The sequence below is a fragment of the Aquarana catesbeiana genome, linkage group LG10 (assembly GCF_042186555.1).
Source record: "Aquarana catesbeiana isolate 2022-GZ linkage group LG10, ASM4218655v1, whole genome shotgun sequence".
In the NCBI taxonomy this organism is placed as follows: domain Eukaryota; kingdom Metazoa; phylum Chordata; class Amphibia; order Anura; family Ranidae; genus Aquarana; species Aquarana catesbeiana.
The window spans coordinates 45139155-45155219 of record NC_133333.1 but is presented as its reverse complement, the minus strand read 5'-3'; the positions used below and the strand labels follow the sequence as shown (position 1 = coordinate 45155219).

General features: G+C 44.5%; 1 protein-coding gene across 3 annotated transcripts in view; it reads left to right on the top strand.

Annotated features, from left to right (window-relative positions):
- Nucleotides 1-16065, top strand: part of LOC141110646 (cell adhesion molecule CEACAM8-like) — a 112427-nt gene that overhangs the window by 63589 nt on the left and 32773 nt on the right. For all 3 annotated transcript variants that reach the window (XR_012236312.1, XM_073602113.1, XM_073602114.1), the window contains exon 2: nt 8317-8388. Coding sequence is in view for 2 of the 3 variants with exons in the window: in XM_073602113.1 (XP_073458214.1) it covers nt 8317-8388 (72 nt within the window). In the remaining variant the exon portion in view is untranslated. The remainder of the gene's footprint in view (nt 1-8316; nt 8389-16065) is intronic.

Sequence of the window (16065 nt, the reverse complement as noted above, 5' to 3'; positions counted from 1 at the left end):
GTACAGAATGTGGCTACTTGCAATTATTCTTCTAGTGAAGTCCAGGGTAGCTTTGGTTACACAGATGAATAGCTAGAGGGATCCAAGGCCCAGGGACATGGTGAGGGGCCACTCTACTGGAACTGCACTAGTATAATGCCGCGTACACACGAGCGGACTTTACGGCAGACTTTGCCCGGCGGACTTTACGGCAGACTTTGCCCGGTGGACTTTCTGAATGAACGGACTTGCCTACACACAATCCACCAAAGTCCGTCGAATTCGTACGTGATGACGTACGACCGGACTAAAACAAGGAAGTTCATAGCCAGTAGCCAATAGCTGCCCTAGCGTGGCTTTATGTCTGTCGAACTAGCATACAGACGGCGGACTTTTCGACCGGACTCGATTTCGACGGATTAATTTAAAACATGTTTCAAATCTAAGTCCGTCCAACTTTTGAGAAAACAAAGTCCGCTTGAGCCCACACACGATCGAATTGTCCGACCAAATCCCGTTCGCTGGGCAAGGTCTACCGTAAAGTCCGCTCGTGTGTACGCGGCATTAGGGATCCCCACATTCAAGTCAAGTCATTCAAGTCAAGATGGGCATCCCCACATTAGCTGGGCCTTCTGGAGAAGCAGCATGCTAGTAGGCCCTGGCCTGGCTGCCTGCACGTCAGTACTGACCATGGAGGAGCTCTCACCTGGTTGCAGCTCACTTGCCCAGCTATAACTGCATCATCATGTGTGGCCTCTGAGGGAGATAAGATGAGGAACTTTTCCACAACTCTCTGGGCTCCTGGACATGCCCAGGGAAGATAAGGAGTTAAAAGGCTCAGTGCCTATATCTGAGCATTGTGAGTAGATGGGCACTCCACTTGAAACACTTTCTATATTTTTATTAAGACTCTAGGTTGTGGATTTTGTAACTTCTGTGGTATGCAGATAAAAAGTGATACTTAATGCATTTTAAAAACGAGCTTGTGCTAGTAACAAGTGTTCCACTTGTAGGGGAATGGATGATGGGCTTCATTCCGAACACATATTTGCTATTCTCTAACAAGCTTCTTGGCTCCACTTGTACAAAGCACTTCTGTGTTCCTCAAACAATGCACAGACTTTGTCCTCTTCTCTGCCCTGCTTGTATCGGAGAGAATGAGTCTTCTGAGAATTATCATTATTACTTGGCACGTGACAACAGTATATTTCTATTTGTGTGCTTGCATTGTTAAGAAGGGTTAATGTAGGGAAGGGGGTGCTATACTATATTTCCAAAAAGGACATTTTCTTATTTTGGTATGGTCATGTTTAAAGTATACACTATATTACCAAAAGTATTGGGACGCCTGCCTTTACACGCACATGAACTTTAATGGCATCCCAGTCTTAGTCCATAGGGTTCAATACTGAGTTGGCCCACCTTTTGCAGCTATAGCAGCTTCAACTCTTCTAGGAAGGCTGTACACAAGGTTTAGGAGTGTGTCTATGGGAATATTTGACCATTCTTCCAGAAGCGCATTTGTGAGGTCAGGCACTGATGTGGACGAGAAGGCCTGGCTCGCAGTCTCCACTCTAATTCCTCCCAAAGGTGTTGTATCAGGTTGAGCTCAGGACTCTGTGCAGGCAAGTCAAGTTCCTCCATCCCAAACTCGCTCATCCATGTCTTTATGAATATTGCTTTTTTCTTTGTGGTAATATAGTGTATGAGAACCCAGTCACTAAAATCTCATTAACCCTATAACATGCTAATATTTTTACAGGCGTCATTTCAAATCTATATGGGTTGGATCCTTGCAAGCAGCTATGGTTATTGTGCAAAAAATATATATGTGTATATAATATTTATAGTGCCTACTGTGTATGTTTAGTGAATCGCTCACACCCTGCGCACTCTCATATAATTGTGCTAAACCTCAAATAAAACAAATTAATAAGTGCTGTGCTTCACCTTCAATATAAAAATCCTCCAATTATATCACGAGACTACAATATTGGGATTAATCCCTCTGATGAAGCCACATGACCCTGTGGCGTAACACGTAGGGGGAATGGCTTTGATGATGTCACATCGCTCTCTGAGACACATCGAATGGTAAATTATACCAGTGTCAGGATCCTTTGGCTTATGTATTGATGAGGCACATCCCACATATGCATGATACAGAGTAGTGCGCTGGAAGCACCGCAAAATAGTGAGTGTATATTTGTAAATGTTTTTATAAAATACAATTTTTAATAAGGATTAAGCGATTTTTCTTTGTATGTTTGGATGGATGGGAACATCAATGCTTGAGGCAGGAAAGCCAGGATCTTATGAATGAGATTATCCCTCCAGGGAGCACATCTAGTCCTCATTGATGGGACAAACAGCTTTTTCTGACCATATGTAAAAGTGTGGGTGCACAACAAGCACGGAATTGAATGTGAGCACAGCGTTGTGGGATTCAGCAAGAAGTCACGCACAAATTTATCTACCAATTAATTAAAGTGGTTCTAAAGTCTGAAGATTTTTTATCTTAATGCATTCTTTGCATTAAGATAAAAAACCTTATGCATGCAACAGTCCCCCTCAGCCCCCTAATACTTACCTGAGCCCCATCTTGGCTGTCCGGGACTCTACCTCCTCATTGGCTGAGGGGGCACACATGCACCTGCCTCGTAACGTAGGAGCCAATGCGCATAGCCGGCGGCCACAATGGGGCCAGACATGGTGTAGATCGCTGCAAATGGGCTGTATTATCCATTTTTTTGTTCATTTTGTTTTCTATTGGTTATGATTCTATCTGGTACAGGCTCTCTGGGTCCATGCTGCTCCTGAGATGTACTCTTAGGCCAAATGTGCTCCTTCCTACTCTCATCTATCTAAACGCATACGATGGCTGCATGTGACATTCACAATTTTATTCACAATACCTCAAATTGCACTCCCCCCATATGATATTGCTACAAGAAAGGCACCTCATGGGCAGCAAACTCCTTGGTTTGAAAAGGCCATGGATCCAGAAAGCCTTCCATGCCTCTAACTCCACCTTTGCCAGGGGGAAAGATCAATCAGTAAATCTTTCCCATGTCTGGTGGAACAGGTTCACACTGAGCAAATATGTGATAGTGGTGTTCACTATATAGGGCACTCGTTATATAGTAGTGAATATATACATCCCCCCTCCCTTTTCATCAACTATTCTATACTCTATTCTGGAGAGGATAACTCCGTATTGCCCTGCAATTCTGTTACTCATGGGCGACTTTAATGCCATTCTGGCTCCGGATCTAGACAGACCTGACCCCCCCCCATTCATTCCCCCTCTTCCTGAACTTCTGGCTTTGGCATTTGGGGACTCATTGGCTCTCCCACGCTGATTTGACAAATACCATCCCGCCTTGCCTTGCAGAGTACTGGGACCTCAACGCAGGGTCCTTCTCCCCAGAAGTCACTTGGGATGCCTTCAAGGCCTTTACCAGAGGACAGTACATTTTTTCTATTGTCAGGATCCACAGAGAACAAGCCGCTACTACGACTGCCCTGCAAGACACTGTGAAAACCCAGACAGAAACCTATGCTACTGACCCCACCGACACTCACTTTGACTCCCTTAGCGCAGCAAAGCGTGACCTGCATCTCCACCTTACTGAGGTCACCAGACTAGACATTTACCAGAAGAGACAGAGATTTTTTGAACAGGGAGACTGTAACGGTCGCCTCTTGACGATGTTGGCGCAGCATGACCAGCCCCAGACCGAGATACCTAACATTGTGTCCCCTTCGGGAGAGTCGGTCTCTTCCCTACCAGATATTCTGGATACCTTTCGCCAATATTATAGCTCCCTCTACGCCTCTGTGCTGCCTTTGGATTTCCAGTCCCAGGACCTTGCGCCCTGGCTGGACCCATTGGCACTCGGTTGGCACTCCCTTCCTACTCTGGAGAAACTTTGAAATCAGTGGTTACAAGACATCCCAGACTTTGACATTGACGATTGGGACGACATATGGGACTTTCCTTTTCATTCTCCTATCTCCCTGAGGGATCGATTGACCCAGTTCAAGATGGTCCACTGTGCATATTTTACCCCACACAGACTGCACAAAATGAATCCTGATCCCCCCCACCAGGTGCTGGCGCTGTGGGGGGACTCCTGGAGACTTTGCCCATATTTTCTGGACCTGCCCGGCTATTGTTGGGTACTGGAAAGAGGTATTGACATTCATAACCCAGGTCACCACCATACCGTTACAACATTGTATGTCAATTTGTATGCTGGGATTGATAGAATTGGTCCCCACAGTAGCAGGACACACTCTAGTTGGGCTACTTCTTTTCTATGCCCGCAAGGCCATAGCTCTCAGTTGGCGCAAACCTACCCCTCCTTCTCTTTCTCTTTGGAAAAAACTAGTTAACAGCTTACCCCTCTACAAAGATACGTATGCTAATAGAGGCTGCCCTCAAAAATACGACATGGTCTGGTCCAAGTGGCTGGCGGAACCCTCCTCAGCTTCCGATGTACCCTAAAGTTAACTTTGCATTTAAGATACTTCTTATGCAGTGCAAGTCGTATACTGCTGAAAAAATGCGATATCTTGTTTCGGTTTATGCATTTAAGGCCTGTGCTGAACTCTCACCTCAGGAGCCAGCCTGTTGTAATTATCATGGTGACCCATGCTATCTGTTCTATCTTGTATACAGTAAATTAATACCAGATAATGTGTCCCTTGCAAGGGCCACCTCTTATACCCTTCATAACCAATGTATGTTGTTCTGTTTTTTTTTTGTTTTGTTTTTTTTAAAATCTGTTTATTGGTTTTGATAACACAAAAATAAAGTATACTCCAGTCTAGGGTGGTTAAGGTAGTGGAAAAAACTTCCTCAGGAGCTAGCTTCAGCCAGCTCAGTTGATTGCGTGGTGTTTTTTTTTTTTTTTTAAGCTGCATTTATTTCTTAATGCACAGACTATACATGGCTGTTAATTCCTAAGTAATAACACCATAGACAAGTGTAGCACTAACTCTCGGTGGAGCTGCTGGTTTAAAGCGGGCTGTTACCTTCACTCTCAATACCTTTGTTTCACCGGCATCGGATCTAGGGTCCCGTTGAGTTTACCTCTGGACGATATAAGCACCAAACACTTGAGTATATTTTCCAATGCTTTAATGAACAAGTAATAAAGGAAGTAGCAGGAAAGAGGCAGTAGGAAAGTTGCAGGGAAGCTCAAATACCTTTCCTTAGTATTCTTTAGAACATTCTTTGGAATTTAACACTTGTAGTTGAATGCACTCCCCTTGTAGGATTCAATCTTTGCCCGCCTGGATAGGCCTCTCTCATTTGCCTAGCAGCCAGTACTTAGCACAAACAAAAGTCTCTGCCACAGACTTGTTTGGAATAAAACCCGTACGATCCTCTGCCACAGGATGTATTGGTTTGCGATGAATGTCAGACACAGTACTTGAATCTTTAAGCCAACCCGGCAGTACTATGCAGTAAGATTACTTCAGGATACGTCCTCCAACCGAGTCACCAGGCCCCTCTCCAGACCAGCACTCTGCATGATCCTTCCATGACGGGTCCTCCCCTGGGATCTCCTCGGTTGTCCAGCTTCTTCACTCAGGATAGACAGCTCAGAACCATTCCTCTGCTGCTGTGGTAGGCCCCAGACAGGCTTCTGGGCCCACCCACACGCCACAGCGACGTGGGCCTTCGGAACGGAGGACCACGAGGTGGTATTCTTAACGCATACCTGTCGGCCAGGAGGGCCAGCAGGTGGCTGAAAACGAACCCCTAAACACGGCGTCTGTCCCATAAATACCCTCTCCCAGAATACAACTCGGAGGACCACCACCACCGAGTTGTCTCTGGGACAGAGGAGCACTCATACGCTTCAACACGTTGCCTTTCCAACACCGACCCATGGTGACAACGACACCCACCGGCACAGTGTGGTACCACATGCAACTCAGCCAAGCTGGAACAGAGGCAAATCTAACTTCACCTAACAAGTAACCCACAAGATTTACCTATCAGCGGTAGATTACAAATCTACCAGCGCTACATAAGGTAGGCAAAATTAAGCCCTCCAGCTGTTGCAGAACTACATGTCCCATGCAATGCAAGACTCTGACAGCCACTAGTATGACACCCAGTTACAGAGGTGGGATGGGATTTGTAGCTCAGAAACAGCCAGGGGGCTCAGTTTGCCTATCCCTGCAATGAGTTGATCGAGGGAATAGCTGATTGCTTAAGAGACCAGGAAGGAATCTATTCCCTTGTTAAAGCAAACTGAACCATGCTTTGAGGGTCCTTTCTGATGAGTATTCCAATCAAATCTGCCTGTCAATTTTTCAGGTGGATCCGAACAGAAGCTCAATGTTAGCCTATAGGCAGGCAGATGTAAATAGATGTGCGTTTGCTTACATTTTACTATCTCTGAGTTCTTAGCTGACAGAAGTGGCACCCGGTGTGGTCTTCTGCGGCTGTAACCCATTTGCTTCAAGGTTCGATGTGCTGTGCTTTCAGACATGGTATTCTGCATACCTTGGTTGTAACGAGTGGTTATTTGAGTTACTGTTGCCTTTCTATCATCTCAAACCAGTCTGCCCATTCTTCTCTGACCTCTGACATCAACAAGGCATTTTCCTCCACACAACTGCCGCTCACTGGATATTGTCTCTTTTTCGGAACATTGTCTGTAAACCCTAGAGATGGTTGTGCGTGAAAATTCAAGTAGATCAGCAGTTTTTGAACTACTCAGACCAGCCTGTCTGAACTTGGCATGGCTGTTGGCCCCAAAGTCACTTAAGTCCCCTTTCTTCTCCTTACTGATGCTCGGTTTGAACTTCAGCAAAACATCTTTGCCACGTCTAGATGCCTAAATTCATTGAGTTTGCTGCCATATGATTGGCTGATTAGCAATTAGGCTGACAAGCAATTGAACAGGTGTACCTAATGCCGCGTACACGCGATCGGACTTTACGGCACACTTGGTCCGGCGTACCGGATTTTGTCGGAAAATTCGATTGTGTGTGGGCTCCAGCGGATTTTGTTTTCTCAAAAGTTTGACGGACTTAGATTTGAAACATGTTTCAAATCTGTCCGACGGACTCGAGTCCGGTTAAAAAGTCCGCTTGTCTGTATGCTAGTCTGACAGACAAAACCCGACGCTAGGGCAGCTATTGGCAACTGGCTATGAACTTCCTTGTTTTAGTCCGGTCGTACGTCATCACGTACGAATCCTTTGGACTTTGGTTGATTGTGTGTAGGCAAGTCCGTTCATTCGGAAAGTCAGTCGAAAAGTACGCCGGACAAAGTCTGCCGTAAAGTCCGCTCGTGTGTACGCGGCATAAGAATGTGGCTGGTGAGTGTATGTGTATGTGTATGTATGTGTATATATATATATATATATATATATATATATATATATATATATATATATATATAAAATGTCATTTCCGTTTACACCCAACTGCCCTCCGTTCCACCTAGACGGAGATGGGTGAATCCCCTTCTGTTTTATTTTAGTGGACTGGATAGGATTTCAGGTAGGCCGGTGTAAATGGACAGAAGTCTTTTTACACCCCCAGGTCCTTTTGGGGGACTGGAGGGTCGGATCAGGTCATCCGAAAAAAACTGACAGGTGGACCTGATTGGACCCTTCGAGTGAAAGGGACCTTAAAGCATAGAATTGTTACAGTAGATACTGTGTGGTGCGTGTTTCTGTTAAAACATGTGGTGACACATTTTATTTGTGTGTGTAAAGGGTTATCCAACCCCAGTAATGATCATTGTCAGTCTGCCAGCTTTTGATTGTTTTCCAACAAGCTGGTAAATCTCCATGATGTGACAACGGCACTCTCACCTTACCAATCACAGACTTGTATGGGAATAAAACACCTGTTTGAAGTGACCAAAAGCCTGCCAACAAGGGCATTAAGGTAGTTAGGAAACTGGTACAGATAAGTAGTGACGCTCTCCAATGATATGGTGTACAAGTTCTTACATAATGGCAGGATTCTTTTAACTCCTCCAAAATACTCAAAGAATTTCACAATAAGGGAAAAAAATGCTAAACTACACAATGCAAACTTGTTATTAATATTCTAAGCACTCAAGTATACCCAGCTTTGAAATGTAGCCTCTCCATACTTTGTGTACTTTTCTGCTGGGGCCAAACATATCACATTATAAATAGAGACATTCTGTCTCTAACTCCTTAGAGAGTGTAAATCACATTCCCACCAGAAGGCTGATAAGAGAAAAAGCTGGAAGTGTGAAATACTTTCATAGAGAGGTAATAAGCTCTTCACACTCTGCAAATTGTAATTCTGCTTGTGTTCCCTTTGACCTAGGTCGGCACCTCTTTGATATCGCTAAAATGCTAGACATCTGGAAGTTCCCGGTCCAGGCCTTGGTTTTCGGAGGTAAGGATAGTTGAAAGGAAATTATTATTTTTTTTTACATTCAGTTTTTTTTTTTAAATATCATCCGGTTATCCCACCTGACTTAGACTCAAATTCAAGTGCTAGACTCTCTTAGGACAATGAAAGTTTGTGCTGCACAAACAGCCCTTCTAGAAAGCCTGGAGAGGATGCGAGCCCGGGGACCCAGTCTTTGCCTCAAGGAGAGGTCCACTTTGAGGTGCCTTTTTTGCATTCTAGGCCTGCTGCCTGGGGGAGGATCATTTTCCGAATCTAGTCCCAGGGAATTGAAAATAGGCTTATGCCAGTGCCTGGAAGATAGGACGGTAGCTAGTAAAGAGTTACACCTTCAGAAAAGATTGCTCAGTCTATTGCTGGTCTCGGCTTAAAAGAGAAGTAAAGGTTTTTTCTTTTCCCCCTAATCATACTTACCTAGGTGGATGCATCATCTGTCCCCCGGTGCCTCTAACACTGAGAACCGAGCGATCAAACACCGCTGATGGCTCGGTCCTGACAGCTCCCCGAGCAGAGAGCTGTAGATTGTCAGTCACAGCTCTTTGCTCTGCCCCTCCTCGATCACTGGAGCGCTGAGCTGTGGAGGTGGCAGAGCGGCCGGCTCAGGTTCTCAGCAGCTCACTGAGAGGCTGAGCTGGGTGTCAATCCAGGCACTTGGTGGATCCCGACGTTATTGTCGCGGTTCCTGTCTGACTTCTGTGATGTCAGCAGAGAGCGGACTTCAGCCTGCTCTCTGTTGAAAGCGGGTCACATGAATACAAAACGAATTGCACTCCTGTGACCCATAGGAGAAGCCCAGCCTAATGAGCTTTGGCTATACTTCTTTTAAAGGCACATGTGGGGAGATGCAGTTACCTAGTCTGCCACTAGGTGGCAATGAAGTAAACAGTATATATCTCAACCGCGCTCAGTTGTGGTGCCTGGGAATACACTATATTGTCAAAAGTAGTGTGACGCCTGCCTTTACATGAACTTTAATGGCATCCCAGTCTTAGTCTGTAGGGTTCAATATTGCGTTGGCCCACTCATTGCAGCTATAACAGCCTCAACTCTTCTGGGAAGGCTGTCCACAAGGTTTAGGAGTGTGTCTATGGGAATGTTTGACCATTCTTCCAGAAGCGCATTTGTGAGGTCAGGCACTGATGTGGACGAGAAGGCCTGGCTTGCAGTCTCTGCTCAAATTCATCCCAAAGGTGTTCTATCAGGTTGGGGTCAGAACTCTGTGCAGGCCAGTCAAGTTCCTCCACCCCAAAGTGGCTCCTCCATGTCTTTATGGACCTTGCTTTTTTGCACTGGTCCAAATAATTTGGTGGATGGGGGATTATGGTGTGGGGTTGTTTTTCAGAGGTTGGGCTTGGCCCCTTAGTTCCAGTGAAGGGAACTCTTAAGGCGTCAGCAAACCAAGGCATTTTGGTATGCCTGCTTACAGAAGATTGTGTCATCAGGTGCTAGGCCCCCCTTTTTATTTAGAGCCCTCCTGTAGTGATGTCATGGGTGAGTCAGTGCCCAGTTATACACCAGGTTGGGTGGAGCCCTAGTGCAGTTGGGCCATGGGAGCCAAATACCCCACACCTATGCATATGTAGCCAGGAAGTGGGGGCCCTGGCAGGGATAGAGGCTGGGTAGAGGCAGACCTGCACTCAGAAGAGCTGCTGTAGACTTCCTGACCCTTATGGAGGTGGGGGCTAGGGCAGAATGCAAAAAAGCCTTTCAGGCTAAGAGTTCCCTGGAGTGAGGCTAACCCCCTGGAGCGTCCCGGGAGAGCTGTTCCTAGGGCAGAGGTGACTGCAGAGATCCCGTTCTAGTAAGTACTAATGACTCTGGGTGGAGGGAGAGACTGTTAGTAGGAAGATGGCTTACTTCATGGGTGCTCAACCTGCGGCCCTTCAGCTGTTGCAGAACTACAAATTCCATGAGTTGTTGCAAAGCTGACAGTTACAAGCACAGCTTTCAAAGGCAGAGGCAGATGGGACTTGTAGTTCCTCAATAGCTGAAGGGCCACAGGTTGAGCAGGGCCCTGCTCAACTTAAAGTGCTGCACCTTACTTAAAGTGCTGCATGATGCTTTCACATGTGACTACTGTGAACCGTCCACTAAATGTGACTGACAATGTACTGTCAAATGACCCCAGATAGTATGTAGATGTGATGTGACTGTTTATGCCATTTTCAAGTACTACCAGTAAACTTCAGTAACCCCATTTATGTGTGGACATACCTTCCTCTGTGAATTAACGGTCAACAGCCAGGAATGTAGTGTGGAGGCCTCAAGCATAGAGTAGGGCACAATATGGCAGAGGGTACAGCCTCCGGCGGAGGGTAACTAGCAAGGAGAGGAGTGGGACAGGCACTTGCACTTTTGCCACCAGCACCTAGCTAATTGGAAAGCCCCTCTTACATAACTATTGATGAAATGCTGGTCTCAGCTTAAAGGCACCCATGGATAAATTGCTGGTCTTGGTTAAAAGGCACCCTTGGCCTTTAAGAGGGACTACATTTATTTCTATATGAGTAGAATGGATGGAATTTTAGCACTAGAGGATCTTGAAACCCTATCTTCCTTTCTCCTGGGCTCTGAGCTAATAAAACATGCAAGCAAAAAATCAACAGCATGAATGCTGGTCATTCAGTTGCTACCTCTGGGTCCTTTGGTGCAAAAGTAAACCAAGATTTCACTTTAGATTTATTTATTTTATGTAAATGTTAAAATCGCTAATTGCTTCATTTAGAAGCACATTGTTTGGTTTGGTCTGGAATGCTTTACAGGCCGAGGCTGAATTTTAGTCGCTATCCAGCCTAAGTGGAACAGTAAATCAATAGTCTGAACTGGAGAATTTCAGGCAGGTGTAGAATTTTATTAGCAATTTTTGTTTTTGTTTTTAACTTGTCCAACTGAATTGCAGCATTTCCACTTGCACCGTCAGCTACATAGACCTCTGCTCCGCCTAGTGGCCAAAAATGTTTTTTGGTAAAGCATTATAAATAAAATGTGGCAAAACCAAACCACAAATAGCCAAATTCTTTTGAATTTGTCTTTCAATTGAGATATTATTGCATTTATGATAAAACATAATTTCTGTATGCAATAAAAAATAAGTGGGGTGCAGTATTTGTCCTAAAAAAACAAATCCCCACGCTAAGCTGCAAAATAAAAATCCCTAGCAGCGGTTGACATAACGCTCCCAAGTGTTTTACAGACCCCCCATTACAAAAACATAAAAATAAAACAGCATTTCTCCTGTTTGTATCTCACTAATATGTGAAGCAATCAAAATTGTTTAAAGTGATTTATAAAGAATAAAGGTCAAAAACTTTTTTATTTGATAGAATGGGGGCAGGGCTAGACACTTTGGCCGTTTTTTTACACTTGCCTTTTTTCAGATTTTCTACATGATGCCAACAGGAAGTAAGGGAATTTTTTTTTCTTCTAATTTTTAAAGTTCTTAGAAGAGAAGGAAAGGAGGTCTGTCATTTTTACTGTCTGTGACCACAATGGGGTGGGGGTGTCATTCACTCCCTTTTCCTGAATTTCAGGCAAGATGTAAGCCTGTTGAGCAGGGGCTGGCTGAATTTTGATCCATGTATGGGCAGGCTTGTTGTACACAAGTCAATCTATCAATCGACTTGCCTGGTGGAAAATGTTCTCTCGATGAGCACTGCTATAACCGGTGGTGCTGTTGTGTGTATTCTGATGGCAGGAAAATCTCCTCGCTGTCAGAATATAATAACTAAGCAGAAGAAATCCCCCATCCACACAAACATTCCAGTTGGTTGAACGAAAGAAAAAGACTTGTGCATGGCCAGCCTAAGTCCCCATGCAGCCACAGAGGCCTCCACCTAGTGGTCAAAAAATGTTATTATTATTTATTAAGAAAATATATATCATATTTTTATCATAATATGCATATTTATAATAAAAGGTGTCAAAGCAGTACTATAGCCAAAACATTTTCTTTTCATTTTGGATAGAGTAAGGAAGGGTTATAACCCCTGTAAGGTTTATTTTTGACATCTGTGTCCCATTGGGGAGGTTTATCTTTACTTCCTGCCCCATAGCCAAACAGGAAGTGAGAGGAAATCCCTGCAAATTAGGTAATTTGGTAAAAAAATCCCAATAAGCGTATATTAATTGGTTTGCGCAAAAGTTATAACGTGTACAAACTGTGGGCTATTTTTATGCCATTTTTATGTATTTATTTATTTTATTAGTTATGGCGGTGATTAGTGATTTTTAGAGGTGGCTGCGACAATGTGGTGGACAAATCGGACACCTAACTGACACTTCTGACACTTTTTTGGAACCAGTGACATTATTACAGCGATCGGTGCTAAAAATATGCACTCTCACTGTTCTAATCAAACAAAAGATTTGGGGGGCACACCCTAAAAGATTAATGCTTTTTAAAGTTTAAAGATGGTGCAGCCATAAGACCATAAAACAGAACAAAATATTACAACACACACATGAAAAAAATGACATTTAACTCCTTCAAGGGTATTTAAAACACCTGAACATTTTCAAAAAATATGGGCATTTAGTCACACTATATTGCTATATGGTGCTTAAGCCCATTTACTGCGTCAAAGTGGGTCCTACACTATCCATAGAATGGAAGATTCTGCTTCTCTAAACCATGGGAGAAATACACTCCTCTATATGGGAGAAATAAAGGACTCCTCCTATAACACAGGTGGACACTAATGAGAGGAAATGAAGGGGGAGTGGGGTGCTCCAGCCCAAAGAGATTTGGTCAGAATCCATACAATATCCATACAAAATCCCCATATTTTTCAAAAATGTTCAGGTGTTTTAAATAGCCTTGCAGACCTTTAAATGTTATTTTTTGCATGTGTGCGCTGTAATATTTTGTTCTCACTGTTCTAATGACACTGGCAGGGAAGGGGTTAACCTCAGGGGCGATCAAAGGGTTAAGTGTGTCCCTAGGAGGTGCTTACTAACTGTGTGGGGGATGGGCTGACTGGGTGAGCACAGAGATTAGTGTTCCTGCTTAGCAGGAACAGAAGATATGTGCACGCGCCTACAGTCAGAGGCGGCTCTCTAATTAGGCGAAATAGGCGGTGGCCTCAGGCCTCGCAGTCATAGGGGCCTCGCACAGCTGGCTAGCTTACCTAATTAGAGAGCCGCCCCTTCCAGCAGCAGAGATCTCCGCCATCACACAGTCCTGTATCCCCTCACTTTGCTACAGGGAGAGATATGGGCTGCGAGTGAGACCTGTGATCGGAGCTCCGGATCACAGACAGACAGGGAGAGCCGCTCAGTAGAGCTCTGACAGATCTCCCCCCTCCCCCTGCTGCCCACACAGCCAGACAGAAGAGGAGAGAGAGCTTCTGCTCCTCCTCCTCCCGCCCTCTCCTCCTGTGTCTGCCCCGCCCACTCTCCTCGGCAGTGTTCTCTGTTCTGCCTCAGAGAAGGGGATGTGTGGGCGGGAAGATTCAAGCTGAAGCCCAGCAAAGAGAAAAGGACAAGAGGAGTCTGATCCATCCATCCATCCATCCATCCGGTCCCTCCTGCCTCCCAGTGAGTACACTGATGTAGGGGATGCTCTTCCTTCCCTTTCGTCTCCACCCCCTTCTCTTTCTTTCTTTCCTTCCTATCTATCTATCTGTCTATCTTTCTTTCTTTCCTTCCATCTGTCTATCTTTCTTTCTTTCTTTCTTTCTTTCTTTCTTTCTTTCTTTCTTTCTTTCTTTCTTTCCTTCCTTCTTTCCTTCTTTCTTTCTTTCCTTCCTTCTTTCCTTCTTTCTTTCTTTCCTTCCTTCTTTCCTTCTTTCTTTCTTTCCTTCCATCCTTCTTTCTTTCTTTCCTTCCATCCTTCTTTCTTTCTTTCCATCTTTCTTTCTTTCCTTCCATCTTTCTTTCTTTCTCTTTCCATCTTTCTTTCTCTTTCCTTCTTTCTCTTTCCTTCTTTCTTTCTTTCCTTCCAGCTTTCTTTCTCTTTCTTTCTTTCCTTCCAGCTTTCCTTCCTTCCTTCTCCACCCATCCTCCTTTTATTTCTCTCTTTGTGACAGCCTACCAGGATAGGTAGGATCTGTGAGAGCAGCTTCCCTGTGCAGCTCTGCTTGAGGAAAATATATCTTTATTATGCCCACTCACCTACCCCCTGTACTGTCCACTCCCCTATACTGTACACTCCTAATACAGTTCATTTTCATCCCTTGAATTTTTTTTCCCCATTATGGGAGTGAGTGAGGCCTCATGTCTAAGTTTTGCCTAAGGCCTCACAAAGTCTAGAGCCGCCTCTGCCTACAGTATCACACGAAATGACGTACAGGTACGTCATTTTGCGCAATAGAGCTGCCCTGCCACAGTATATATGCGGTGGGTGGTCTTAAGTGGTTACAGAACTAAAGGCAAAACTTTTTTTTTTTTTTCATTTTGGATAAAGTAAGGGAGGGTCATAACCCCTGTCAGTTTATCTTTGCCCTCTTTGTCCTATTGGGGAGATTTACCCTCACCAACTGTCCTAAAACAGGAAGTGAGAGGAAATTCCTGCAAATTAAGGAATCCCTCGGAGCCCCCCAGGTCACCAGAACTAGTGTCCCCATTGGAAGATTTCCACTGTATTACTTTTCTGGGGACAACCCAAAATTTGTGATTTTCTTTTACTCTCATTTTCCTTGTCAAAAGTTTATTGATTACACATCAAATTAAAGCTACATTACTTACTTATTCAAGGGTACAATTGATAAAGCTCTATATTGAGTAATAAAATATAAATAAATGGGTGACATGGAATGTCTTCTCAGAAGATGCACATAATGTTGGGTTGCAGGTAGTTAATGAATTACTGTTATTCATTCCAGGGTATTTACCTCAGATTTCTAACATGTTGATTTAACTGGTTTAACAATTAAGAGGTCAGTTATATTAATGGTGTGGGTGGGAATTGAAAACTAAGGTCAACCTATATTAAGAGAGAAATTCTCTAAACAACTATGAGGTAGCTTATAAATATCGCAATTGCGTATTTAGCACTTACTACCCCTTTCTTAACTTATTTTAATAATCTGATGGTCATATATTGACAACATGTAAGGTGTTATAATGCAGGGCTCAAAATTCCAAGTCCTGAGCTACTAGCCAGGCCTTAAGGGTTACTCGTTACCAGTCGCCCCACCCAACCCCTACCATGACCCGCCCCTAATCCCACCCCAATGCACACCCTCATAAATTCTCATGAAATGACACTTAATAGTTTTATGCAGAATTAAGTTACACAAATATTAACAACAACTTTATCACCCGTGCCCATCAACACAGCGTGCCCAGTGCCCACTAAAGCAGCCTCACCTGTGTCCATCATTGCAGCCTCACCTGTGTCCATCATTTCAGCTTCACCAGTGCAGCCTCACCTTTGTCTATCATTGCAGCCTCACCTTTGTCCATCATTGCAGCCTCACCTTTGTCCATCACTGCAGCCTCACCCGTGTCCATCACTGCAGCCTCACCCGTGTCCATCATTGCAGCCTCACCCGTGTCCATCATTGCAGCCTCACCCGTGTCCATCATTGCAGCCTCACCCATGTCCATCATGCAGCCTCACCCATGCAGCCTCACCTGTGTCCATCATGCAGCCTCACCTGTGTCCATCGTTGCAGGGTCACCAGGGCAGCCTCACCTGTGTTCATCATTGCAGGGTCACCA